Raw genomic sequence first — 27,985 nt, 5'->3', positions numbered from 1 at the left:
AGCAAAAATGTTATTATTTCCAAGGAAAAGCTCTATCAGCTACGAGCAAAAGAAGAGTTCAGGCAGGATAACAATGAGGAACACAAGAAAACTGGTGAGAGTAAATTATTGTACGAAAACCACTTCACCATTGATTCTTCACACAGCTCAAAGTTTATGCAGCCTGTAATTGAATGACAGGAAGAACGGTATTGCCCTTTGTGCCATTAACGATGGTATTTCAGGACGTGCAATACCTTGTTGATACCCCTCAGGTAATCTTAAACAAAAATGGTCCCCAGCCTTCCTTTTTCCCTGTAGTCGTTATGTCTTGTAGATGAGAAACTAGACTATCCAATTTAAGCATTAGTCAGGCCTTCTACTTGATATAACAGTGAATCTTTTTCATGGTCATGGTCAAGGAAATAGTGCCCATGTTTTCATCCAATATTTGGTGATCTACGCCAGGCAATATAGGGCTTATTCAGGGCCAATTTTGGTTTCTGCCAGCAGGTCCATCATTTGTAAGATTTTGTTGTCATGTTATGTGAAAGTCTGTTTGCTGAACCATTTATCATTTGTTAGGAAATGAGACATCAAGGTGTAACAGAGAAAAACTCCAGCTACTTAGAGGTATAACAGGAACGTTTAGACCTGGTGTTCTTTCAGCAATGATGGGTGTGGGAGCTGGGACGACAACCCTCATGGATGTTCTTTCTGGAAGAAAAACTGGAGGTGTTATTGAGGGGGACATATGGATTGGAGGATATCTTAAGGTCCAGAAGACATTTGCTAGGGTATCTGGATATTGTAAACAGAGGGACATTCATTCTCCACATATTACTATTGAAGAATCTCTTATCTACTCCCCTTGGTTGAGATTGGCCCCTGAAATTGATCCAAAGACTAAATGGGTAAGCTAAAGCGCAAGTTAAACTCTCATACTGAACTGATACTTCCATGGCTTATGTGGATGTCAACATCCACAAATTCATGCCCTCACATATTTGACTGATGTTTGGATTTGATTGATAATTCTCACTAGCCATGAAAATTTCACTGATTGAAGAGTGATCATGTTACCCAAGGTTTGCCAGAACTATTGTATTACATAATGCAGTACTTAAGAAACTGAGACATACTGATAGTTTTCCTTTTTGCATATGATTCTACAAGACTTCACAACGGAAGTATTGGAAACCATTGAACTTGATGGAACTAAAGATTCATTGGTTGGCATTCCAGGTGTAAGTGGTCTCTCAATGGAACAGTGGAAACAGGAAACGTTTAACCATTGCAGTTGAACTTGTCGCAAATCCATCTGTAATATTTTTGGATGAACCCACATCAGGCTTAGATGCAAGGGCAGCTGCTAATGTCATGCGTGCTGTGAAGAATGTTGTTAGTACCTGAAGAACAGTAGTATGCACAATCCACCAGCCAAGTATTGAGATATTCAGAGTCTTTTGATGAGGTAGATACTTCTTTTCATGATGCAGTAGTCTTGCATTTCATTCTTCCACACCTTGACTTATCATACTTGGTCCCTGCTGCAATGTTTATTTAGTGTTTAAAGACATGCTAATCCATGCCTGTCTACATGCTGGCTGTTCATGAGGGTAATGCAAACCCCGTGGTTCCCTTCCATAGGTATTGCAAAGGTCCCTTTGGGTTTCTCTCTTGCAGCTGGTGCTGATGAAACGTGGTGGCCAAATAATTTATGCCGGGCCATTGGGTACATATTCAAGTAAAGTTATTGAATATTTTGAGGTGAGCCAAGAAAAATAAGTGCATAACGTTACCTGTCGTGCTTGTTCTTGAGATCATTTCTTTTTATGAATTTAGATCTGATAGTTAATTTTGGTTTGTCCCTTAAAATTGGAATATCAGTAATTCCACTTAAACCATACTTGCAGCGGATCTCTTAGTAATAATGTGCATGCATCCATGAATGAGCCTGGAACCTTCCACAACTTCTATGCACTAGTTTGGATTAGAGAACTCTAAACCCCAACCTGCAAGTAGCTTTTCTGTCTGTGAGAACGTGACAATCATAGGTCAACGAGTTCATCTTCCAATAAATCTGGAAATAAGGCTACTTTGAGTTGATAGATCATGTCAGTCATGCCTGAGGACTGTAGTAAGGCTTGGCATAGCACGCACTTTGCCTCCTGGCTCCCAGGCAGTTCTATGTGTGAGCAGGAACCAATTTTTTGTAATAAGCCTATTAGATGAAGTAGCTGGAACAAGATTCAAGGTTCAAATATCTGCACCTCCACAAGGGCATGCTTGGTGATAAGATCCAAGCCTCTGTGTATGGGTGAAGCTTGTTTGGCATTTCCCTGTTTCTCAAAAAAGTGGTGCTGCCTCACATTCACCTGTTACGTTTTTCCTCTAACTAGATCAGATACTGCACTGCCAGAATAATATCTCCTCCATAGTTTGTCAATAATTTGCTATTATTATTTTGATCTAAAGAAAACAGCGTATTGTCATTCCTTCTTGCTTTGTGCCACTATGTATTGGAGTTGCAAAGGGAAATAACATGGGCATGTGGATCTGCAGGGAATTCTTGGTATTCCAAAGATAAAAGACAACTACAACACGGCAACATGGGTGTTGGAAGTTACTTCTATTTCGGTAGAAAGACAACTTAATAAAGATTTTGCTCAGCTGTACAAGGAGTCGTCCCTCTATCAGTGAGTAATATACACCAACATCTGACAAACTGGGTTAAATTTGTTTGTGATCCTGCCAACACTTTTGGGGCTTACACAGCATTGAGTTTCTCAACCCTATCTGATTAGTTACAGTTGGAACTCAATGATCAGTCATCACTATCTTGTTGATATGCCTGAAAATATTATGGAGTTAATTGAAGAAATAAGGGATTCATTTTTCTTCAGTTTCAGCATCATCTTTTAAGGCATTCCTTCATATTATGTGATTCTCGGATCTAAACTGACAATGTTCCTTTATGTTCAGGAGAAACAAAGACCTAGTCCGACAATTGAGTACACCAGCCCCAGGCTCAAAAGACTTGAGCTTTCCCACTGTATTTCCGCAGAGTGAGTAGGGACAGTTTAAAGCCTGCCTCTGGAAGCAATACCTATCATACGGAGAAATCCTTCATTTAATCTGGCCCGTATCACATTCATAACCTTCACCTCTGTTCTATTTGGTGCACTCTACTGGAAACGTGGCCAAAAAATGTAAAAGCAACTCATCCAAATGACTTGCTCTCTCTCTCTCTGAGCTCACTCTTACTTTTCAAAATTTCATATCAATGATTATGTTTGGTGCACTTCTGACATGCCAGATATTACTAACCTTCCCAAACTGCCTTTTCTAACACACTTAGCATTGCTACTAATTATAGATCCATAAGCCTTTAAAAGGAGTCAGGCTGAATGCCTGAAGAACATGTTTGACTTGTTTATATTTAACTTATCGATGGGAAGGAATTGAGCGCACCCCCTGTCTTGATTCTACTACCATCCACATGTATGTTACAATCATCAATGAGTCAAATATACGTCACTGTAAATAGCTGAGTATTATGACAAACGTGATGGTGTTGTGCAGACCGATTTCCTTGTTGGACATCAGCTAATGCTTCATTAGTGGAGTTCAGCAAGACTGAAGATTAGGCATGTTATATTGGTGGAAGACACACTCTGTCTATATATTTCTTCCGACTAATTACATGCATCTCTAATAAATACCTAGTATAGAATAGACGAAATTTCATTGAAGTGTCCGAGCAGTAGTCATTAATGGTACGTTTTGTTGCTGGTGCAGCAAATACCAAAATGGTGGATTTGGCTCTACTCGATTGCCCTTCAAATTGGACATTTAGAGGATATTTCACTTCACAGTACGGTGACATAGATGACGTGATAGACGTATTTGGAGAGAAGAAGACGGTTACTCTGTTTCTGAAAGATTACTTTGGGTTTCAATGTGACAGTTAGGTCTGGTGGCAGCTGTTCTTATAGCTTACTGTATTATTTTTGCTTCCTTGTTTGCTTATTGTGTATCCAAGCTGAACTTCCAGAGAAGGTAATTAGTTTTCTCTCCCTCATGGCCATTTTTTTGTCTTGAAAATATGTGAATTTCACAAGTTTAACTGAATTATTATGGAATTACACCTTCCCTCAGCTTGGGTGTCATTTGAAGATTATCCGAACCTTTATATATATATATATATATATTTCCAGGAGCATTTGCAACACTCCGCCACCTGATCTGCACTTATGGCAAAAGAATATCAATCTATTTAAGAGAACTTTATTCTTCTTTGTCTGTACAAATCCCATCAACAAATACTGAACGAGGGCAGAAAGCAGAAAATAAAAGGAAACGAAATCAAAATATACACCAAAAGCACACGACCTAGCGTCTGACACAACGAAAAATCCCCATCGCTGTATTTCCAAGCCTCCTAGAAATTGAACATCTATATGACTGATTCCTCACCTGCATCTGCTAGAATTAAAGGAAAATGAAAATATTAAAAGATGATTTTGGTGTTTCTCTTCAAGAGTGGAATCTTTGAAAGATGTGGAGATACCTTTCCCAGGAACGATAATGACAGGAGCAGATTTGCAGTTGTGGAAACAATACTCGCTCACGCTGCCCTGCAAGACACTGAAGAGAGAAGAAGATTCAACATCGAAACCCCAACTGAATCCAAACATGTTCCAGCGACAGAAACAAAGGGGTGCATCACAATCCATCTAGATTCATCAATTCAATCGTGCGACAACCACACTTCTTGATTATGGGTAGCGGAGATCCCTCTGCACTGCCTATATTAGAGGTTGAATCATCTTTTCGCAGGCCAAATATTATAAATAGAGAACGTGCAGAGCTAGCAAATGGGTGACAGAGAAGCTGACCTCTGAAACAAGCTTCTGCCTCGGGTTCCCATAACAACTGCGGCCGGCTTTATCCTGGCTGCTTCTTGGCATATGGCTTTCCCAGGATCCCCTTCAACGATCCTCGCCACAGATTTCACCTGTGAGATAACAAGAGATCCAGTTTAAATTTAAGTGACCGGTTTTTGTACTTGGTTGCACTTGAATAAATCTCTCTCTCTCTCTCTCATATATACATTAACTAGCTTAATCTTCTGAAAGAAAATTATTAATTAATTTATGTCAACTGTACGACCATATATTTAACGGATATACCCACCATCGAAACCTGGAATGCTTCGACAGCTAGATTTTCCATCAAGGCCTGACTCGCATCGTAAATCACCTGATTGGTCACACCTACGAAAATGTAAAACCATGCACAAACGGTGGATCAGTCAAGCCATCCATGGATGAGCCCCAAGAATGGGGGGAAAAAAAAGCGAGCATAATTGTGGAAGCAGAAGCGAAGAAAAGCGTTCTCAACTGGTGACGGCGTGGAGCAGGTGAATCGTGTCGGCAAGCCTGCACAGATGGACAAGAGCCCAGTCGAAGGCGTGTTTGCTGTTGGGGCCATGATCCACGGCGATGAGGATATCCCTCCCCCTCCTCCTGTCACCCTTCTCCCTCTCCAACTCCGGCTCCCCAACCACCGGGATCAGCGACGGGAGCACCACCTCCCTCCACTTCATCTCTTCATCCTCCATTACCGTCTCCATTTCCTGACAAAGCAGATAAACTGATCGATCGATTGATCTCCCATGCAACAGAAAATCTACTAGAAGAAACGACACGGTTCTTCAAAGCAGAGAGCGAATATTACTGCCATTAAAGAAAATGGAAAATGGTAGCCAAGAATTTCTCAGTGACCGTAAGATTAGAGATCTACTTTATCAAGAAACAACTTAAAAAAAGAAAATTTCACACGAACAGAGAGTTCCGTGCGCGGCGAATCGATCATCATCCAAAACCAAAGAAGAAAATGAAGAACCTCGATTTGAAAGCCTCAGCTAGGAAAGACGTATCTTCCGTTCATAGGCGAGCGACCAACCACATCGAAACAGATCAAATAGAACCAACGGCAAAAAATTAAGAAACGAAAGAAGAATGTGCAGTGGGCTGGGCTGAGCCCCTGAGGGGAAGAAACTAGAAAGTACCTCGCCTGAAACCTGCCTTGATTATGCCTGACGGGGGACGCCGGACAGCCGCCAAGATCTACCCGGAAGAAACAGTCGCAGAGTCGTGAAGAGAGAAGAGAGAGAGAGAGAGAGAGAGTTGTTGCCCCGACGACGAACGTGTTGGACTTGCTGACCCGAAAGGCAGAACGCATATAAGGTTTTACCATAACATAATTGATTCCATGGTCTATTCTGGTTACGTAAACATCTCGTCCGAGTGCGGTGGCCTACCAGGAAAGCGCTGTCGACCTAACACAAAGCCTTGACCAAGTGTTCTTGGAAAGTTCGACGAGACAAGAGTTGAAACATTTATTGTTAACCTCCCGTTCGTCCAAAGTTCGACGAGACAAGAGCTGAAACATTTATTGCTAACCTCCCGTTCGTCAGGAAGTGTTCAAATATTTATTAACGTATTTATCTGTTTAATTCAGAAAAATGCTCGATTTGTTCAAACATCTCCGAAGCTTCTCCTATTTTTAAAAGTTTTTTTTGGCGTTGTTTCTTGTAGTGTCTTAAACTCTCTACTGTTTTTTAATCAGAGTTTTCTTTCGTGTCTTCCTTGGACAGCCACCGCGACAAGAATTAATGTGCTTAACATGTAATACATATTTCAGCAATAACATATGTTTTCTGAAACAAGAAAAAAATGTTTCTGAAGCATATATATATTTCTACTGTAAAAGCACAATGTTCGTTTAGTCAAACGCCCTTCAGAGTAGTTGGTATAGCAAACAAATGAGTTGGTTTGGTTACGAAACAATTTTCATTATTTTCTTGGGTCAGTAGGTGTGGAATACCCAAGTCCACATGCTTCTCTTTATCTCTCTAATATACCATACATGTTGTTGACATACCAGTCTTCTTCTTTTTATGTATTTAATAATTTGAAATTATATGTCTAACAGATTCAATTCAAATCTAGATCTAAGTTATACCCAAAGAGAAATCATATCCCGATCCAATCGTTGTGTCCAAACTCCAAAATGCACGTTCTTTCATTCTTTTAACTTTTTATTTTCTAGTATACCCAACTATGGAAACTACCATCTGGAATAAGCGCACAAACGGAGACATATAAGTCAAAATAAATATGCAACCTGTTGCTTAACTCACTAGCCTGTTAATATATTTAGCTAGCTTTTATTTCACATATGTTGCCGAATGTCCAAAACTCTTTAATAGATGGAAAACAAAATATTTCATGTCAACAAACAAATTAATGTAACTTGTGAACTACAACTATTGTAAGAAGATAATTAAAATAGACTTTGTATAATGTAAGTGTTGTAGACATGAAAGCTCTTTTTAAGCGTTTCAATATGTGTAGGAGCTCTAATACCAATTGTTTAATGTTTTTGAGAAAAAACTTGCTAAATGATCTGGGTAAAGCACATTTTCTAATTGTCTGCATCCGATTTTATACAGTTGGATGCCAAATCACTGCCGGGTGAGTGAAAGGAGGATTTCATTTTATCTCTCAAAATGATAATAAGATTGAAGTAAAGAGCTTGCTTGGAGGGTAAGCCCCTCACCTTTGTTGTACCAAAATAGATATAAATAGCAAACTTGGCAAACTGAGAATCAAATTAGGTCAAGGCTGTATTGGGACCTGGGGATGAGACAATGTATGATGAACTTGGTTCTATGCTCCACCCCATCTGTATAGAACTGCACGTGAGTCAAGTCGAGCACAGCCAACTCGAGCTCTCAAGTCAAGCTCCGCTTCACTCATGTCTTATGCTGCTCGACCTCTCGACACAAGCTTTCACAAGGCCAGCTCAGCTCAAGCTTGACTCAACAAACTGTGTTAGAGCTCAACTTGTCGACTCGTTTAAGCTTGTTTGCCCCGTGAAAGCAGAGAGTGGAGGCAAATAACTATTCTGCGACTTAGTACATGCAATTCTCACTCTTCATGGAGGATGAAATACGAGAAACAAAAACAAAGTGGAAAATTAAGAACCTCTTCAAATTTCTAGTGTAAAGAAAAACTATCTAGAAAGAAATTAACTCTATAAAAATACAAAAGAAGCCTAGTAATTGAAAACAAAAGGTAAACAACCCCTGAAATTCAAAACGATGGTTGATATCGCCTCAAGAGGCATAGTGTAGTTGGTTGGGTTAGAGGCTTATAAAAAACAGGTCTCTAAGTTCGATTCTCGATATGTTCATGTGTTTTAAGGTGGTAGGGCGCGCCATTCAAGTTGAAGGGTGTCCCGTTTTATCACTAACACCGACGCAACTCAGAACCCCAGAGGCATGGGAAATGGAGGGGCGGTCGGATTGACCCTCTCACTCACCTAAAAAAAGCAACGGTTGATATCACGTAATGTCAAGCAAAAAAAGAAAAGGGGCGTAAAATATTCCTTTATTGAAATCACTACTATGGCGAAAAATTAATCAATTCAAAAATCGGAAAAGCACATGCAAAGATTAAAAAAAGAAGGGGTTGCGCTCGACTAAGTAGTTGTACATGTCAACGTCAGTCGGTTATATGGCCGAAGCAAGTCGAGCTCCTGCAACTCAAACTCAACTCATTTAATGAGTAAGCAACAGGTAGCTTCGGTAACTCATAGCAATCTATGTGTCGCATCTAGTACGTTTAGAGCTATTATGTATGCATTTAAATAATCAACAACTCTAAATCACAGCATTCCAAATTATAAGAAGGAAACTCAAAAAGCAGTCATTCTTTTCAGTAAAAATTGTTTAATGCATAGTCTGCTTTAACTTATTTTTGCCATCGAGTTACTTTACTGACTTAAGCAGAGGGGAGCCCACAGAAACTCGATAAACTTGTCATTCGCGGTATATAAAAATTGATCAATTTTCAAGAGACACTCTGAATGAAGCAGTACCGCCATTTTATTAAATTAAAAAGAGTCTGTCGAATATCCCCTCGAGCTGCCGATATTTGCCATTTCCGTTGGCACAGTTTTCAATCACAAATCAATTGGCCTTTTTCATAAGAAACATTGTTTTTTATTTGTTTAAACATCAAATGTAATTTTATTTGGTGTCGCAAAAAGCAGTCTTCTTCCATATCGCGTATACTCAGTCGTATGATTACACATATAAACTCTATATAACAAGCTTTCTAGACGGCTATTTATTACAAAAAAATTAGTTAAATTACTATATTATTTCCATATGCTTGCATATAGTGTAGGTTGAGATCGGGCCCATGTCCAACTGAGGATTCAAATAAATCTAATAAAAGTCATAACTCACGGAGACCTCTTTCTCTCTTTCTCTCTCTCTCTCCCCTCATGATATCACCATTTCGGTTTTTGTTGTGTAATATGACATGAACCTGAGCTGAAAGATCTATACTAGAAATCAACCATCGGATCATTTTACAACAAGACTGTAAGTATCAGATTCAGAAGCCAATGGAGATCATCTTAATTTCTGGACAACATTCTTCAGGCGATTACTTCTAGCAACAGAATCACGTTTACATCCATGGATTGATATCTATATAGCGAAAAATTAGTGTGCTCAGATTAATGGCCTTGTTGACAAATCGATCAGTGAGCGTCATGCCCACGTTTAATATGTAATAGTATGATGTCGGGTCTTTTATCAATCGCGGCAGGGGAGGAGTGCAAATTAATTTTTACCAACTTCATCAAGAATCAATGTCCCAGATATACCTTTATAACTTCAAAGCTTCATAAGGAAATAAAATTAATAAATTTTAACCCCGATCCAGATGCTCATTCCTAACGTATGGCTGCGCTTGTTAAACTGGGCGGAGATCAATTTTGCAGGAACCCTAATGAAGGAATATTAATTAATTAAGTGGTGTGCATGTATCCAAGTCTCTCCCTCTCTCTCTCTCTCTCTTGGCGACTGGCGTGCCATGTTATATTATATATATATTCACGATAAAGCCTTGACGCCAGGCCTTAGTCTAGCTTTGCAGACGGCAGCTAGATATAAATATCATCTCAACCTTCTATCTTGCAAGCAACTAAGCGATCCTTTGGAGTAACTTTCAGCATGGCCCAATTGGTTACGGCAGATGACATCGAGTCTCTGCGGATCGAACTGGCAGAGATCGGCCGGAGTTTGCGTTCATCAATTAGAGGCCATGGAAGCAGTGGTAGCTTCCGGAGCGCATCAAATGTAAATTCAGCAAGAACAGATGAGGAAGATGAAGAACTGTATTGGGCAGCGATCGAGAGGTTGCCTACTTTCGATCGGTTGCGGACCTCCGTGTTCGACGCCGGCAACGGGAATGATGGAGAAGCTCAACAGAAGAGATTGGTGGACGTCACAGAGCTGGGAGCAATGGAAAGGCACTTGTTTATAGAGAAGCTCATCAAGGATATAGCGGAAGATAACAAGAAACTGCTATGGAAGCTGAGAGAAAGATTAGACAGGTAGGTAACATTTTCGAAGACTATAATTACGCCCCATATCTTCAAAGAATTATAGTAATTAGATTTGATTCTTAATGTTTTTACGTCTTATCTTTATATACTGAAAGTTTATTATGAGATTGGTGAATTGACTGCGTTGAGTTCATTCTGTTCTTGATAGAGTCGGTGTGAAGCTGCCAACAGTAGAAGTAAGGTACAAGAACCTTTCCGTGAGTGCCAAGTGTGAAGTGGTGGATGGGAAGCCCCTACCAACGTTATGGAATACAGCCAAAAGCATCGTTTCTGTAAGTTCTTGACAGCAAGAAATGTTTATTCTGTTCATATCCTTTCAAGTGCCCTTTTGCTTCTAAACCCTTCCGGTGAGGGATACATGGTCGTGATCAAATGTCAAAGGAAGAACTTTAAAACTTATCAGAAGTTTGTAAAATCGTGACAGATCGAGTTGCAGTGATGAGCACGAACTTCGTTAACATAATTTTCAGCACGATCTCCAAAAAAGTTATATATATATATATATATATATATCATGGGTTGCCATGGAGGACGATGACTCGATCATGCATTTTTCCCAAAGTGTTTTAACCAACTTCTAAAGAATTTCTTTAATGTGAAAGAAAGCCCATTGTTACCCGGCCCTTTCATGTTAAACCATACGTCAAGTATGAAGCTTGCAACCACGGTAAATAGGCGCCACGATGCTCTTGTGAGCTGGCTAGGTTTTAGAAGGTCTCAGGGCAACCTCCCTAACCAGGTGCCACGATGCTCATGTGAGTTGGCCCGATTTAAGAAAGCCATATGTATATACTTATTTATTTATTTATATTTATTAAATATTGTCTCTGATCGCCCAATTTACTTGGCCGTTCAATCTTTTGTGATGAACACTCGAAATAAGAAGAATAAAAAGAAAAAAAACTGATGGATATTTTTTTCATGTGGTATGGGTTCATAGCTTTTTATTTTTTTTTCAACCATTCTTGGTCTTCATCAGTGAGCAAAGTATATATATATATATATATATACATTTTCTCAGGTATTAATGAAACAACGTAACAAATACATTAAAATTACAATATTGAAAACTTGCTTCTTACTTAACCCAGCGCAACATCCAAAAAAAGTTTGTTTTGAAGAATTAAAGCATTTAACGACACTTTTTTAATAAACGTCGGCAGTCTAACTCCCAGCATGTCCTTTATCAAAATGTCTAGGTTAAATAATTTAACATCGGAAGTTTAACTCTTAAATCAGGTAGCCACCTGAGGCGCTTTCATGTTGCAAATAATCGCTCCATCGACCTCAGGACTAGAGGGATGATTTGTGCAATCACAGTTGATTGTCGAGATAAACTCAATTCCCTAATTGTACAACTCAGTTGGCGCATGTAGTCTTGGCGTATGAAATTGACTTACCACAATCAAGTTGAAAGTCAAAACATTTTGATGCCCAATAAATGTTTCAATCCACATAATTCTCTCTCTCTCTCTCTCTCTCTAAATTCTAAGAGCTGACTTCTGAGTTATTAAAAGCATGAAGACTGACCAAGCTAGATCATGGCTGCAGGGTTTCTGTAGACTGCCAGGTTTGAAGCACACAGACGCAAAGATTAACATCATCAATGATGTCAGCGGCATCATCAGACCCTCCAGGTAAAAGATTTATCATTAACAATTACTGCATTATTAACTAACCATTTTTCGAAAAGAGACGAATTCTTTGTGTATTTTCCAGTGAAACTAATTGCACAAACGTAACTTTTCAATTCGATTAATCCCAGGCAACGGCTTAAAAAAGAAAGAATATACTCATATATATATATATATAAAGATAATTGAATGGTGATTCTAACTTTTTGGAGTAACTTATTTTTTTTCTTAATCATCCACCGTAAAAACAAAGGTGATGGGTATTTTCATCACTTTTTTCTCCTTACTTTTCTTTCAACCATCCATTTGTTTTAAATGGACAGGTAGATGGCGATGTGATATTTTATATATATATATATATATAAAGAAGTTGGTAGAAAGCAAACCACTTGAATAAGAGACAAAAACCAGACTTATTGAAATTAATTACTAAGATATTTTATTAAAAATCTAACTTTATAAATATGATCTTACTAGTGATTTGATGAAAACATTAGTTGTTTTCTTACTTAAATAATGTTTTTGTAATTGTAAAAAAATGCAGGTATATGAAACACATATATATTTACAAGTATCGGGCTGTAGAATATGCTTAGATATGGTTAAAGAAATATGGCAGGTGAATGATATAAAAAAGCTACGCGAGAAACCGTTCATAGAGCTAAGAAAGCATGATATTAGGACAGTAAGCGACTTCTCAAAATGTCAACTTCTTCTGTAAATTCAATCACTGTCATGGTAAGATCACTGTGCAGCGGTATTTGCAACAGCAAGCACCACTGCCGGTAACTTTGCCAAATAACGTAACTGCAAATAGAGCTATGATATGATGAAGGCAAAATTATATATGCAAACAAAGAACCATGGAATGAATAATTATCACAAGCAAAGACTAGACAGCTATATATACCTTCATTTAATTCAAGTATTCAGCATCTATGACTGCTATGAGTCTGAAGCAATCAACTGCTTACATAGGACAACTGGCAACCTTTTCGGCCTCAAAAGCCAAAGACAATTTCCATCCTTACTGGAGTCTGCTAGGAATTCACTGTTTCTTTTCCGGAAAACAAAAATATAAAATAAAGGCACGAGGGTCAGTTATGGTTAGACAGTTGAGCTTGTGAATGTATCCCCTTCATTACCAGAAAATAAAAAGTCGGGCTCCATCTGGAATCTGCATTCAGGAACGTAGATGGTTAATAAGCATTCACTGCAAATGAAAAAGAGAGATGGTTTCTCCAAATGCATAATCTCCATGCATTGCATTTAGTTTCCAAAGAAAAAGTAAAAAATAACAGTATGCAGCATCATTAGATTAACAAACAAACAGAAAAAGCAAGCCTCTTGGCTTAAAACGTGCAGTGAACATGATAGTGAAGAAATTTCATTCTTTACTGGAAGTAGCTTGTCACATTATCACCAAAGTGTTAAAACAATAAAGAAAGAAGCAAAATATACGTGGAATCTTCTTGTGCCTTCTGGGGCTTCCGAAACTGCTTAAACAATGGCTAGCTTTTTATATCTTTGAGTATGTAAACTCTTGTAGCTTCTGGGGGCTTCCCAGTGCTGCTTAAGCTTCGTTTAACCGTACAATATTTAATAGTAGGATTCACCTAAATATCCTGAGAATGGTAACCAAGGGTCCTTCTTGATGTGCAGGCTCACCCTTCTGCTCGGCCCACCTGGTTGCGGAAAGACCACCTTATTATTGGCACTTGCAGGAAAACTAGATCAATCTTTGAAGGTCTTAATTTTCTGTAGTTCGGCTAAAGCAGTCAACTGTCAAGGAAAAACAAAGAGCTCACCTTCTGTTTCAACTTAACCAACTTGATTAATGGCATATACATCACAATGGGCCATGGGGCATAACAGAAGAAATGTTCATTAACTGAGCTCAAATTCGGCTTGGCCGGCTGAGGTTGGAACTTGGAACGAATTAAAGACCGACTTTTTAAGGGACAATGGAGGCACCTAGTACTCCAATGGTGCTTTTTGTGCAAACATTTTTTGGGTGTGTGTGTGTGTGCATAATGTGTGTGTGTGTGTATACATATATTTGTGTGTGTGTGCGCTTCGATTGAAAGGCCTAGTAGAGCCATTGTGCAGCCCAACAAAACAGGAAGTAAAATTTCTTTAGCTAAATCAGCGTTTTTACCACTCATTCAAGGAATGAGTCGAGCTCAAAGAGTTCGACCCATAGTGCAGCCCTACGGATCAGGAAGCTAAATAACTGCATAAGCACATATATATACTTACATACTTATGTACATGCATATGCACATATATATTGCAGACCATCTGTTCTAATGAAGTTTCACAATATAAGTACAATTCAGCACTTTTTGTCTTTTCTCTCCGTTCTTTCATAAAACGGACCCATTGTTTAGTACCAAATGCATGGTTTCCAAAAATATGAACTAAAATTTATTTACAGAAGCTTTGACGACCAATAAAATATGAAAGAGATGGTGATTTATACTTAATAGTTCCTGGTACAAAATATTTATTTACTGAATATACATATATGTGCACTGAAAAATCTTGCATTTTTATTTCATATTCTAAAACCTTTTAGTTTTTATAGCAGCTGACTGGCGACATTTCCTACAACGGGTATGGCTTAAGTGAATTTGTTCCCCAGAAGACATCAGCCTATATAAGCCAATATGATCTACATATGCCAGAGATGACTGTCAGAGAAACTCTTGATTTCTCAGCAAGATGCCAGGGACTTGGAAGCAAACCTCGTAAAATTCCCTCTCTTTCAAAAACTTATAAAAAAAATGAAGATGCTTGCGCCAGTGCACATTAAGATTCAGGATTAACTGATGCTTCAAATGTACAGAGATGGTGATGGAACTTAGTGAAAAAGAGAAGAGAGCTGGGATAGTACCTGATCATGATATAGACATGTATATGAAGGTTACTCTTAACTTTTTGTAATTTTAATTTTAAATCTTCTAGGTCTAAATTGGTTTTTCTTTCGCTGCGGGTTGATTGTGCACATCTTGAATTTGCAGGCAACTTCAATTGAGGGGTTGAAGAGAAGTCTGCAGACAGATTACATCTTAAAGGTGCCTTTCTTCCTAAATGAACCATGTTAATCGTGAAGTATTCTTCGTCCATATAATTCATGTCACTGTTACCATTAATCAGAAGCATTACTTGGTAGACTAGACTCAGATAGGCTTAAATGTATTGCTCTGAACCCCATTGTCGACCAAATTCCCGAGTCAGTTTCTTGGTTTAATAAGATAGTTGAATAATAGAAATGCACCATAAGAAGTAGCGGTCAAGAGTTTAAATACCAAAGATGATCCCCGAACTTGAACTTGTCTATCATAAAGCAGAAACCTCAAAGGAATGGCTTAAGGAACTTGTCCAACTCCAACCACCCATGGACTTGTTTGAGCTCATTTCTGCTGCATGCACACACACAAAGGAACCTGTTTGAAACTAATGAAATGATTTTGAGTTGTGCTTTTGTTTGGCAGATACTTGGACTAGACATATGTTCTGACACTTTAGTGGGTGATGCCATGAGGAGAGGCATTTCAGGTGGACAAAAGAAAAGGTTAACTACAGGTATTGCTAAATACTCAAAGCTATCCCTTTACTTTTTTTTTCAAACAAAATCGTGAGAGTATCTCCCAGGTTATATATATGACCACTGGTGCCTCAGTCTAGCTGATAGCCTGATATGGACTAAGTTGGTCTTGCTGGTTGAATGCTAATTCTGCCGAACTAAAACTTAAATGAAGCTGGACACTCTAAGACTGCTTTAGTTTTAACTGCACCCGAAGTCAACTAAAGCTAACCTGGTCAGCTCAACCCAAATAGAACTTAGAGGCTAGTAATTTGTCAAGACATGCAATCAGTCCTCATCCCATGGTCTGGTGCATCATTCTGGAGTTAATCCTATTCTATCTGCAGGTTGATAGAAACAGCATAACCATATCTTGAAAGTTGGAATCCGATAGAAGGGTGCAGAAACAGCATAACTTTAAATCCAATTGTTCACTGCCAACTTGGAAGCATCTTGTTAAGATTATATCCAAGTTCATTCTGTCAGAAAACTCAACTGTCGTCCAAATTTCTTTCCCATTAGTCTAGGGCCTAAGTTGAACGAACTAAATATAAGTTGTGCTTCTTTAATTCTGACAGGAGAGATGATTGTTGGTCCCACAAAGACCCTATTCATGGATGAAATATCAACCGGTCTAGACAGCTCCACAACCTTTCAAATAGTTACATACCTTCAACAATTTGTACACATCACAGATGCCACAGTATTGACCTCGCTGCTTCAACCAGCACCAGAGACATTCGACCTCTTTGATGATATCATACTGATGGCAGAAGGCAAGATTGTTTATCATGGCCCTCGGACTCTGGCTGTTCAATTCTTTGAGGGCTGTGGCTTTAAGTGCCCCGAAAGGAAGGGCACCGCTGATTTCCTCCAGGAGGTTTCTCTCTCTCTCTCTCTCTCTAACCGCATGCACATTCTGAAGTCCCTTCTTTATGCACCAAAAAGCTATTTGCATACCTTCGACTTTGACTAGATATTGCTGCATTAGGTAAAAAACAATAATAAACAGAATATGTTCTCTACTTTATGCACCAAGAAGTTGTTGGCATACCTTTAGATGTTGACTCATGACTGGAAACATCTTTTGTTGCATTATGTAACCTTTTCACAAAGTCAACAGGATGTGACCCATCCTGACCATTGTATTTCGTTGTACCACATTCAGGTCATTTCCAGGAAGGATCAAGCACAATATTGGTGCAGGTCAGATCCTTATAGTTACATAACAGTGGATGAATTTGAAGAGAAATTCAAGGCTTCTGATCATGGGAAAAGCTTGTTAGAGGAGCTTATAAATCCATCTGACCGTACACAAAAAGATGCAGTAACCTTTAGCATCTACTCTCTAAGCAAATGGGAGATGCTGAAGACGTGCATGGCCAGGGAATTGCTGTTGATGAAGAGGAATTCATTTGTTTATGTCTTCAAATCAGTTCAGGTACATGAGTTCATAAATTTCAATGAAGCAGAAATACAAAGAAAATGCTGAAAAAGGCCAAACTACCCCAACTTGCCAGGGAATTGATCCAACTCTGTTCCTGTAGCAATTTATCAAAGGCCAAATTGATAGAAATATATTCGTGGCGTTGATTGCTCCTGACCTGGCATCTGATTCAGATATTTCAGCACCAACTCCAGAAGATCCTATCTGGAATTTGGTATCATTTTTCTGGGCATTGAGGTGCTGCCGGTTGTTATCTCTGGGAAAACCTTGAACTCCAAAAACTCCACCTTAGACTCAAGTAACTTGAATAATTTACCGCTCTCATTATACATACTGACTTCACGTATCGGTGTCCATAAGGGCTGATTTCCCTGGAAGTCTCCCAAGAATTCTGTCTGCAAATGTGTCTTACAACTTAGTTATGAAACCAGCTGAAATCATTCAGCTTAGCTGTAATGATATCACTAAGGCTTTAGATCAGGTCCCTGTTAGTGCCTATCAATTTCAGTTTGTGGAATTGATCGATTACAATTTTGTCATTGTGCAGCTTGTCATCATAGCATTCATCACCATGACCATGTTTTTGCGTACAAGGATGAATGCCGACTTGGCTGGTGCGAATTACTTTATGGGTTCCATGTTTTATGCGATGGTAATCCTTATGGTCAATGGTTTCCCAGAGTTGTCAATGATAGTTTCCAGGCTGCCGGTATTCTACAAGCACAGAGATTTTTACTTCTATCCTGCTTGGGCGTACACACTGCCTTCTGCCATACTGAAAATTCCTCACTCATTTGTTGAATCCCTAGTTTGGACGGGACTCACGTATTACACCATTGGATATAGTCCAGAAGCAGGAAGGTGATTAAATGCTGTTTCCGCATTCATCACTTGGAAAAATATGCTAGCATGGAGTTTATCATCATACAATCATGCTCAACCTACCAGCAGCGCCTGTCAGATAAATTAACCAAGTTCAATAAATAAAAATTGTGATAGGTTGCAGGTCTGCTTTGCATGTCAACACACAAAAACAAAAATAATCTTTCACATAGTTTCTCCCTATTGAGATTCTGAAGAAGCCCCAACCCTTTGCATTATGGCAAGATTAGCTCAAAGCATGCAACCGACTAGCAGCTCAAAGGTTAGTCAATGTCTAGTCACAAGAAGCTGATTTTGGCTCGGGCAACATTTCAGAAGTATCAACGAGTCAAACATTTAACCTTTCGAGGATGCAGAGAAATATATAGGCTCTGATAATTTGTAAGGACGGGCATCTCACTTTAGGAGAACGACAGGCTCCTTCAAGGCCAAGTCAACCGAATGCTGAACCAACTAGGTCTATGCAAATGGGAATCTAGATACCCCAACCTCTTACCCACCACTAATATAACTTGGCATTTGGCAAGTCAGTTGACGAACAGAATGTTTCCAACTACAGTCACAAATACTGGCAATATTTTTAAAATATCATAATAAAAATGCCAAAAAAAGTGAACCTCCCCTTCCCTGGAAGAAAAAACTGTCATGATATTTTGAAAATATCACCAAAATAAGAATATCATGATATTTTCCAAGATCTTTTAAACTTATTTTTTAAGATAAACCTTTTTTGGTCTCTTCTAGCTTTTAATTTCGAATTTCTACCATTTCTATCGCTTTCAGGATATGTATTTGCTGAATTACGATGAGACAGCATCTTGTCATCTTTAATCAAGTTAACCGATTCAAACAACTGTTTAGCTGATAATGAATGGATAGTATTCTTTCTCAAATCTCAACTGCTAAATTTATGAGCAGGTTTTTCTCCCAGTTCCTTCTCCTCTTTGCTGTGCATCAAATGGCTGCTTCCCTGTTCCGCTTCATTGCCTCCATCACTAAAACACATGTAGCTTCAGCCATGGCTGGCAGTTGCTTTATGCTAGCAGCTCTCGTGTTTGGAGGCTTTGTGATCCCAAGGTGTAAGTACTCCTTTTACAGTTCAAGAGCTGAATTTCATGACACCAAAAAATAGACTTTGAGTTAGCTACTATCTCCTCAGAGAACAATCAGCTGTGTTGCTAGGTCAATGTTTATCACTAGATTGTTTTAAGCTGTGCCAGGTGGTTCAAACACCAAACTTTGAAAATTTATCATACTTAATGGACGTTGACGTGCATGTTTTCTGGCAACAGCTTCCATGCCGGCTTGGTTGAAGTGGGGATTTTGGGTATCTCCATTGGCATATGCTGAAATAGGAATTTCTGTAAATGAATTCCTTGCTCCAAGGTGGAGAAAGGTTAGACACTTTGCATCCGGATCTGTTTACTTAAAGTGATAAATCAGCTCTCTAAGGTTCCTGTATGATTCTTCTCACAGATTTCTTTTGGAAATACAACAATTGGACAACAAATTTTACTAAGCAGAGGACTTCATTTTCCGGGTTATTTCTATTGGATATCACTGGCCGCCCTATTTGGTTTCACTATACTACTCAATCTTGGCTTCACCATGGCCTTGACATTTTTGAAACGTAAGTGAAATTTCATCAGCATGTGGATCAGGATGAGATGTCTTCACACAAAGCTTACATAATTATTATCATAGCCTCGGTCATATACTGGCAAGTAAATGACACAAAAGGGTTAAGTATCCAGCTTAAATAGTTGATGAAGATGCCTTCACCACCTTTTTTTTTTTTGGCAACCCCAATAGTAAAATGGTACTTGCTTTGATACTTGAGGTGAAAATTCACACACACAAACAAAAAAGAAGATGTAGCAAAGAGTTAGAATCAAGACAAATTAACAAGTAGGCCAAGAAGAACATCCACAAAATTCCAGAACATGTAGTAACAGATGGACATTAAGTGCATCCTTGATTGATGAATGACCAAATGAGCTTGAATGGCTAAACCTAGTTCATCATGATGTGAAGCAAACACATTTGTGCCACCTAAATTTAGTCTAACAAGAAAAATAGGATTGGAGCTGCAATTTCTTCCAACTGGTAACACCCGTCCAGTCAACTGTTATTATGGTTCAAAAGGGTGTGATCTTCTTCACCAGGTTACTTGTATCTGACAGTATCAAAATAAAGGCCTATGGAGGGTAGAGGATGTCAGAAGTTTGCAGGAAACCATCACCAGGCTTTTTCAGTTCAACTGAATCAGAACTGACCGGACACGATCTGAGCCCATCAAAATCCTAGGTCCAACATTCTCAACCATGTTTCATAGTTCAAACACTAGATGCATGTCATCTTGAAGCTCCAAATAAAGGCTTGATCTTACTTTATCCAACAATAGAGAAAAATATATACGTATGTGCATGCATATGCACACCTAAACGCACACACCAGAGGCATGTCAACTGGAAGCTGAAGTAAATGCATGCTCTTACTTTATCCAACAATAGAGAAAAAAGATATATATATGCATGCACATGCACATGCACATGCACACCTAAACACACATTTGCTACCAACTTCGTTATCGGTTTTACCACAGGAAAAATATATGCACACCTAGACATACAGATCTACTTAACACATTTGTTATTTGTTTACCACCTTACATCCAGCTCCTGGCATTTCTCGGGCAATTATCTCCAGAGAAAGGCTTACACAACTCCAAGGGAAGGAAGAGAATGTTCACCATCACATTCAGGAAGACAAAAGGAGAGGTAAGGGTGGCTAACTCAATACAACAAGCTTTTTCTGTTTGTATGTTTTACTCATTAACAGACAGACCACTTTCATGTGGCAGACAAAATGGCATTACCATTCAAACCACTGGCAATAGCATTTCAAGATATACAGTATTTTGTCGATACTCCTCAGGTAAATTTCCATTAGAAATGCAAGCAGCTTTCCTTCAAAACTAGTCAACTGACAAGCTATAAGTTCAAATGGTCCAATTGGAGCAGCAATTACAATGATTTGCTTCAATGTTACAGGAAATGAGAGATCAAGGAATGACGGAGAAGAAACTTCAGCTACTTAGAGACATTACTGGCTCATTCAGGCCTGGCATTCTTACAGCCTTAATGGGCGTCAGTGGAGCAGGAAAGACAACTCTCATGGATGTCCTCTGTGGAAGGAAGAATGAGGGAGTTATTGAGGGGGACATATGGATAGGCGGGTATCCTAAGGTTCAGGAGACATTTGCTAGGATATCTGGTTACTGTGAACAATCTGACATTCATTCCCCACAGATTACCGTTGAAGAGTCTGTTATCTTTTCAGCATGGTTGAGATTAGGTTCTGAAATTGATCAAGACACTAAAAAGGTAGGCCAACTCCATCAGCCATCCATTTAGCCACAAAAACAAATGCACGCACAGAAAAAATAGAAATTTATGATCAGTTATCATCAAATAACTACCAGAGATACACAAATAGATTGCAGAAGAACAACTAATGGACTTCATTGATGCATGAGTGTAACAGGCATTCATAAGTGAAGTATTAGAAACCATTGAACTTGACGGAATCAAAGATGCACTGGTCGGCATACCAGGTGTCAGTGGTCTCTCAACAGAGCAACGCAAGCGCTTAACAATTGCAGTTGAGCTTGTTGCAAATCCATCAATAATTTTCTTGGATGAGCCCACGTCTGGTCTGGATGCCAGGGCAGCAGCAATTGTCATGCGTGCAGTGAAAAATGTGGTTCGCACTGGAAGAACAGTCATCTGCACAATTCATCAACCAAGTATTGATATATTTGAATCCTTTGACGAGGTAAACAAAATGAATTGGAACTTGAAAAACTGCACATGTAGATTTAAGATATCAAGTTATCAGCCATTTACATGACTACACAAGATTTTTTAGTTAGAAATTTAGAATATGACACATAAACTCAATATAGCCATTAACTTAGTTCATGTTGGACTTGGACCTGCATAGGCCCAATGACTGTAAATTATTCCAATCTGTCCAACTGATAACATAGGTTGTTTGAAAGAATTTGATCAAAGCCCTTAGCACCACCTCTCACCCCTCTTTTTTCATTTTTTGTTTTTTTTTTTTTGCAGTTGATGCTGATGAAAAGAGGTGGGAAGATTATTTATTCTGGACCATTGGGAAGTCATTCAAGCAGTGTTATTGAATATTTTGAGGTAACACACCAAACACATTACATCTGATTTTATGCAACTGCATGCACGAAGTTATCTTTCTATTTGCATCTATTGGATTAAATGTTCTTCATTTCCGTATACTAAAGCAATAGCTTATTGGATCATTAAGAATTGTGTCCCAGAAGAATTCTATAATTCAGGCTTTTTAAATTTTTCAGTGCCTTGAACATTGTTGTATGTACTATGAACCACCGTGTGTCAATCGAAGAATAATGCACCTGAGACCTGAGAAGCACCTGCAATTTCGTAGGAGAACTGGGCAAAGCTTCTTCTGTTCTTAGCCAAGTTAAATGTAATGACCATGGCACCCAGTTCCTTGATATATCATGTTATGACTTCAGGGCAATTATAATTGATTGACTGAATTGGACCAGTTAGCACCAATTTCCTTTCTGCTCCTTCGGCTGGGACTCAAGAATGACATCCTTTTTTGACATTGGGATCCAAAAACCTGCTATACATATGAAACTATATAGGATTAAACAGGGAAACCCTCATAACGCTATGATAATGACACTAAAAACTAGTTTTCCAATCATTTTACGAGTACTCGTTATTTCACATGTTACTTTAGCAACATGGTAAATCTACTCTCCATCATCTACTCTCCATCACCACAATTCTGTACAGCCTAAACTAACATAGTGGTGTGAACCTGCAGAGTATTTCCGGCATTCCAAAGATCAAAAATAACTACAATCCAGCAACATGGATGCTGGAAGTTACTTCTACTTCTATGGAAAGACAGTTAAATGTAGACTTCGCTCAGCTTTACAAGGAATCGTCTCTCTTTCAGTAAGAGCTACGTAAATAATCAACATGAATTTGAACTTTCCCATGCAAGGAGATAATGCAATTGCAACTCATCTCCTATCTATGGGACAATTGTTTTAACAAAACTGAACTCATTTTTCCCTCTAATTTTCATCGCTTTTTCGACAATCTTTTCTTTAGTGGTCATGTTTATCTTGTTTTCTGTCAGGAACAACAAAGAGCTACTCAAACAATTAAGCACACCAGCCCCTGGTTCAAATGACTTGAACTTTCAGACCACGTTTTCACAGAATTGGTGGGGGCAATTTTCAGCATGCCTGTGGAAGCAATACCTGTCATATTGGCGAAGTCCTTCATATAATTTGGTCCGTTTGACATATATAACCATCACCTCTGTGATTCTTGGTGTCCTCTTCTGGCAACAAGGACAGAAAATGTAAGCAACCCATAGAGGCCAATTTATGCAAAACAACTACAGATATTGTTTGACCAAACTAAATATCTAAATGTTTCAGCAACAAAATGACAATCGATCAATACAGTTGTATCTTGTCTTTTTTACATATTTTCTTATGTTCGCTTTTCTTCTTCCCTTTGTTTTCACAGAGACACTCAACAGAGTTTATTCACCATACTGGGAGCAATGTTTGTTGGAACTCTTATGACCGGAATCAATAACTGCTCAACAGTTCTTCCCTTTGTAGCAACTGAGCGCATTGTCTTATACCGAGAAAAATTTGCAGGGATGTATTCTTCCCTTGCTTATGCAGTTGCACAGGTCAGAGAATATATAAGTATATACTTCCTACATTTCTGTGTAGATTTTCGTTCATGATCCAGTATCACCAAAAGACTTGCATGAAGAATGAAAGTTTTCAGGTCATCCAATAGGACATACATCAAGGATGAATGTTATTCTAGATCTAGCATCTATTGTGCTGCGCATGGATGAAGATAACAACCAAACTACTAACTGATTTTAATGTGTTTAACTATTTTCCTACAAATGCAGGTTGCAATTGAAATCCCATATGTACTCCTCCAAGCAATCATCTTTGGAACTATTACATATGCTGCAATAGGTTACCAACGTTCAGCTTATAAGATCTTTTGGTATTTTTTTGTCAAGTTTATTACGCTCCTATACTACACTTACCTTGGGATGCTTATGGTCTCACTAACTCCAAATATTCAAGTTGCTGCAATTCTCTCATCTGTTTTCTACACAATGCTGAGTCTCTTTTCTGGCTTCCTAATCCCAGGACCGGTAAGTTTTCTCTCTTTTCCTTTTGTGGTTGGATTAACAACAAAGAAGGGATTTGTCCAGAATTAATTTTAAAAAAATATATCATGATCAATTATTTTCATTGTGCTACTTTTATTCAATAAAAAATTTACTTTTCTAGGAGCCAAAATAATAATTTGAACATCCTCTCAATTTCAGTACAATGAATCTCACTCTCAATGAATTGGCAATTGGAATGTGAATAAGCTGAAGCGATAATGTTTTAAAAAACAACTAAAACCTCTTCAGCCTATTCCTTTTTTCAGGAACCACCAGAATTTTACTGGATGAGATTATAACCATTTTGTTCCATATAAATAAGATATACCAGCAAGGGACTCGAGTAAGGACATAAGTAAAGATTTATACAAATTAGGGACTCAAATTAGATAGCATGTCCCATGTCAGTTATTAGGTGAGGAAACTTGGTTGAGCTGGCATTTGACAAAATCAGCTTGGATGTGAAGTGGGATGGTTAACAAAGAAGAATGCTCCACTTAGAGCTAACACAAGTTGCTTTAGTCTATCCATTGGTACTGAAATCAAACATGACAAGGATGTGTTTTAAGTTTTCTGTCACAAAAAACGCCGTTTTTTTTAAAAAAACGCGTATTTAACGCCAAAAACAGTTTTGCCGTATAATACCCATATTATTCCCGTTTTTTTAAAAAAAAAGTCAAAAAACAAAAAACGCGTACAATACCCGTTTAATACCCGTATTATACGTTATTTTTCCGTTTTTTGCCGTTATTTTCCCGTTTTTTGCCGTTTTTTTTATTAATTATTATTTTTTATCATTTTTAAGATGTATTAAATGTTTAATTTTTTAAAAAAATTTGCCGAACTTTTTCCGTTTTATTCCCGAGATATAAAACTTTGCCGTATTATACTCATTTTTTTCCTCGCCGTTTAATACCCGTCCCCGTTTTTTGTGATACACTTTTAACCATAGTCACAAATAACGTCTCGAAGTTTTAAATGGCCAGTGTTTTTCTTGGGTATAATGCGGCAAGCTTGAAAAAAACAGAAAAAAATGGTAAACTTTTAAAAATAAAAAAAAACTAAAAATAGAAGAAAAATTAAATAAGTGAGAAAATAATAACACAAACATCAAAAGATAAGTAGATTTTCAACACATAAAAAATAGAAAATGAAAAAAAAAACTGTTTGGCATTAAAAAAACTAAATAAATGAAAAAGTGAAAAAAAAAGTGAGTTTCGTTTTTAACGTTTTTCTTCAAAAAGACACTTTTTTTTTAAATTTTAAACCGTCATTTAATTTATCACGTTTTTTCACATTTTTTTCGAAAAAAATGCGTTTTCTGTGACTATGGACTTTTAACCATGCAAAATCTTGTGAAAAATCAAGCCACCCTATGTGTTAAAGACTTGTGTGTCATTTCTAAAATGATAAATATGCAAATGAAAGAAACTTATGGAGATACCTAGATTGAAAAATAAAATGTACTTGAAGTCTTAAACCATCAAATCTGGAGCCAAGATCAAATCGCAACTTGACCAAATCAAAATTTCCAAAAATGACCAACTGAAATATGCAAAAGTGTACCAGAAAACAAGATAGACTTTAAAGTTAAAGTTTAAATTCATGCTTTTGCAGAAAATTAGCAACCCCTGTAGCCATACTGATAAATATAACAGCCATTAAATTCATTGGTTTCCTAAACAATCGTCCAACTGAAACAGACATCATGGTTGGCAAATGTTTTTCCAACTTTCCACCCAATAAAAGAATGCAAGCGCATGCTAATGCAAAATGACAAGCATGAAACAACTACATTCTGCAGACATTATCATGAGCACGCCACAAGAGGTGGTACTTATGCCTTAAATCTTCTTCTGTTGCACAGTTGCATTGACTCTCCGACTTGTCATTAATCAAACATGCACTGCAAATAACAAAGAGATTGGTTGATGTACTTTTCAGACCATGTTACTCAAAACCAACATAAAATAACTTTAACAAAAGTTCTTAATTCGTCTCAGACATAGCAGGCATAATTATGACTGTTCCCTCGATTTAAGAATATTTTTCATATGAAAAGTGGTTGACATCATCAACATGCTTGCTATCCCTGTGCAGCAAATACCAAAATGGTGGATTTGGTTATACTGGGCCACCCCTACAAACTGGACTCTTCGTGGACTCTTTACTTCACAGTATGGGGACATACAAAAACAGGTAGCGGTATTTGGGAAGTGGCAATCCATCAGTTCCTTCCTTAAAGATTATTTTGGCTTTCAACAGGATCAATTGGGAGCAGTCGCTGCTGTTCTTCTTGCTTACCCTGTTGTCTTTGCCGTTTTATTTACTTATTTTATGTCAAAACTGAATTTCCAGAGGAGATAAAATCAACATCTCCTCATGCTAGCTCTTGTATCAGTTGCCTCTGAAGCCCTTAATGAATTATTCAAGACTCAAAATATCTACCCTTGCGGCCTTGCCCCCCTCACGTCACAATAGTCCATCGTGCCTGCTGTTCAATACATGTACATGTTAAATTCAACATTCTAGGGAAGACATACAAACGAGTGACTTCCATCAGATACAGTAAAGTACATCTGATATCCTAGCTCATACATAACCTTGTTAGTCCGGCAAAGCATTGTAAGCTGAGTTGTTCGTTCTTTACGAATGTAACTATCTTCATATAGTAGAGAGAGAGATAGAAAGTGTTAGCTATATCAAAACCCCGAACAAATCACGGCCTTGTCCACTCATCTTCCTCTTCCACGCCAATTAGAGCGTACGATGGGATACCACCAGGGAACGGAAATGACAAACCTCGAACCACTTTCCAAAACAGAGGCGTTCCACAGAATGTGCCCGTTTCACGCTAATTCCTCGTCGACCTCTGCCCCCGCCTCCTCTTCATCCAGAGGCCCCCGATCAAGAAACGACCTCCATTGCGAGGAAGATTGGAAGACTGTGATCTAGACAAAAAGGACGACAGCCAATAGAGGGGCTGACGATGGATGATGGGGGAGACGATAGATGATGGGATCTTGGGAGCCCTACAAGAAGCAGACCGAAAGCCCGGGAAAGCATTATAAATTGAGCGCAACGTGTTTGTTCTTTATGTATGTAACTATCTTCATATAAAAGAATGAGCGAGAGAAAGTTTTAGGTATACCAAAACGCCCGAACGAATCACGGCCTTGTCCACTCATCTTCCTCTTCCGCACCGATTAGAACGTACGATGGGATACCACCAGGGAACGGAAATGACGAACCTCGATCCACCTTCCAAAACAGAGTCGTTCAACAGAATGTACCCGTTTCACGCTAATTCCTCGTCGACCTCTGCCCCGCCTCCTCTTCATCCAGAGGCCTCCGATCAATAAACGACCTCCATTGCGAGGAAGAAGGTGATCTAAACAAAAGGGACGACAGCGAATAAAGGGGGATGACGATGATGATGGGGAAATAAATAACATGCTCTTGGGAAGCCCTACAACAAAAAGTACACTGGGAAGCCCCACAACAAAAAGTACACTGAGAAAGCTTGCCGCCATTTCTTGTTTTGGTTAATTAAAAAGGTTAATTAAAAAGGAGGGAAAGGGGATGACTCTTCTTTGGCTAATTAAAAGGAAAAGGAAATGGAGAGAGTATGTAGTTTGAATCCTTTTTGAATTGAAAAAAAAG

The 27,985-nt window shown here is 38.4% G+C and overlaps 2 protein-coding genes, 1 long non-coding RNA gene and 1 pseudogene across 18 annotated transcripts; 2 read left to right on the top strand and 2 right to left on the bottom strand.

Annotated features, from left to right (window-relative positions):
- Positions 1–173: 173 nt before the first annotated feature.
- On the top strand, positions 174–3,195 carry LOC116253287 (ABC transporter G family member 41-like; annotated as a pseudogene).
- Positions 3,196–4,249: 1,054 nt separating this feature from the next.
- Positions 4,250–6,224, bottom strand: LOC116252309 (universal stress protein PHOS32). Of its 3 annotated transcripts, none has more exons than XM_050077641.1 (6): positions 6,056–6,224; positions 5,386–5,720; positions 5,179–5,258; positions 4,881–4,999; positions 4,553–4,629; positions 4,250–4,464 (listed from the first exon to the last, which is right to left on the bottom strand). In XM_050077641.1, exons 2-6 carry the CDS (start codon positions 5,615–5,617, stop codon positions 4,439–4,441), a joined length of 534 nt encoding a protein of 177 aa, XP_049933598.1. In that variant the 5' UTR covers positions 5,618–5,720; positions 6,056–6,224; the 3' UTR covers positions 4,250–4,438. The 3 variants fall into 3 exon arrangements, with proteins under 3 accessions (XP_049933598.1, XP_049933599.1, XP_031482338.1); XM_050077642.1 differs by having other exon boundaries at positions 5,386–5,637; XM_031626478.2 differs by having other exon boundaries at positions 5,386–5,620; positions 6,056–6,222.
- Positions 6,225–10,073: 3,849 nt separating this feature from the next.
- On the top strand, positions 10,074–26,689 carry LOC116252308 (pleiotropic drug resistance protein 3-like). Of its 2 annotated transcripts, none has more exons than XM_050077640.1 (24): positions 10,074–10,461; positions 10,622–10,745; positions 12,025–12,110; positions 13,770–13,854; positions 14,698–14,857; positions 14,956–15,032; positions 15,131–15,184; positions 15,605–15,695; positions 16,275–16,576; positions 16,865–17,137; positions 17,691–18,004; positions 18,944–19,104; positions 19,318–19,421; positions 19,502–19,655; positions 20,704–20,771; positions 20,867–20,962; positions 21,079–21,411; positions 21,572–21,862; positions 22,159–22,242; positions 22,925–23,058; positions 23,246–23,473; positions 23,644–23,815; positions 24,050–24,304; positions 26,423–26,689. In XM_050077640.1, exons 1-24 carry the CDS (start codon positions 10,079–10,081, stop codon positions 26,687–26,689), a joined length of 4,296 nt encoding a protein of 1,431 aa, XP_049933597.1. In that variant the 5' UTR covers positions 10,074–10,078. The 2 variants fall into 2 exon arrangements, with proteins under 2 accessions (XP_049933597.1, XP_049933596.1); XM_050077639.1 differs by having other exon boundaries at positions 20,704–20,805; positions 20,889–20,962.
- Positions 13,001–27,878, bottom strand: LOC116252310 (uncharacterized). Of its 13 annotated transcripts, none has more exons than XR_007573272.1 (8): positions 27,474–27,878; positions 26,926–27,354; positions 26,627–26,813; positions 26,160–26,228; positions 23,370–23,452; positions 22,482–22,714; positions 21,639–21,813; positions 13,001–13,284 (listed from the first exon to the last, which is right to left on the bottom strand). It is a non-coding gene; the product is annotated as an uncharacterized LOC116252310 (long non-coding RNA). The 13 variants fall into 13 exon arrangements; XR_004172132.2 differs by having other exon boundaries at positions 22,500–22,714; positions 26,627–26,816; positions 27,474–27,869; XR_007573270.1 differs by having other exon boundaries at positions 22,500–22,717; positions 27,474–27,868.
- Between the last annotated feature and the right edge of the window lie 107 nt (positions 27,879–27,985).

Source organism: Nymphaea colorata, chromosome 4 (assembly GCF_008831285.2).
Source record: "Nymphaea colorata isolate Beijing-Zhang1983 chromosome 4, ASM883128v2, whole genome shotgun sequence".
Taxonomy (NCBI): domain Eukaryota; kingdom Viridiplantae; phylum Streptophyta; class Magnoliopsida; order Nymphaeales; family Nymphaeaceae; genus Nymphaea; species Nymphaea colorata.
The sequence above is the reverse complement of the archived record's forward strand: the minus strand, read 5'-3'. Positions and strand labels throughout refer to the sequence as shown.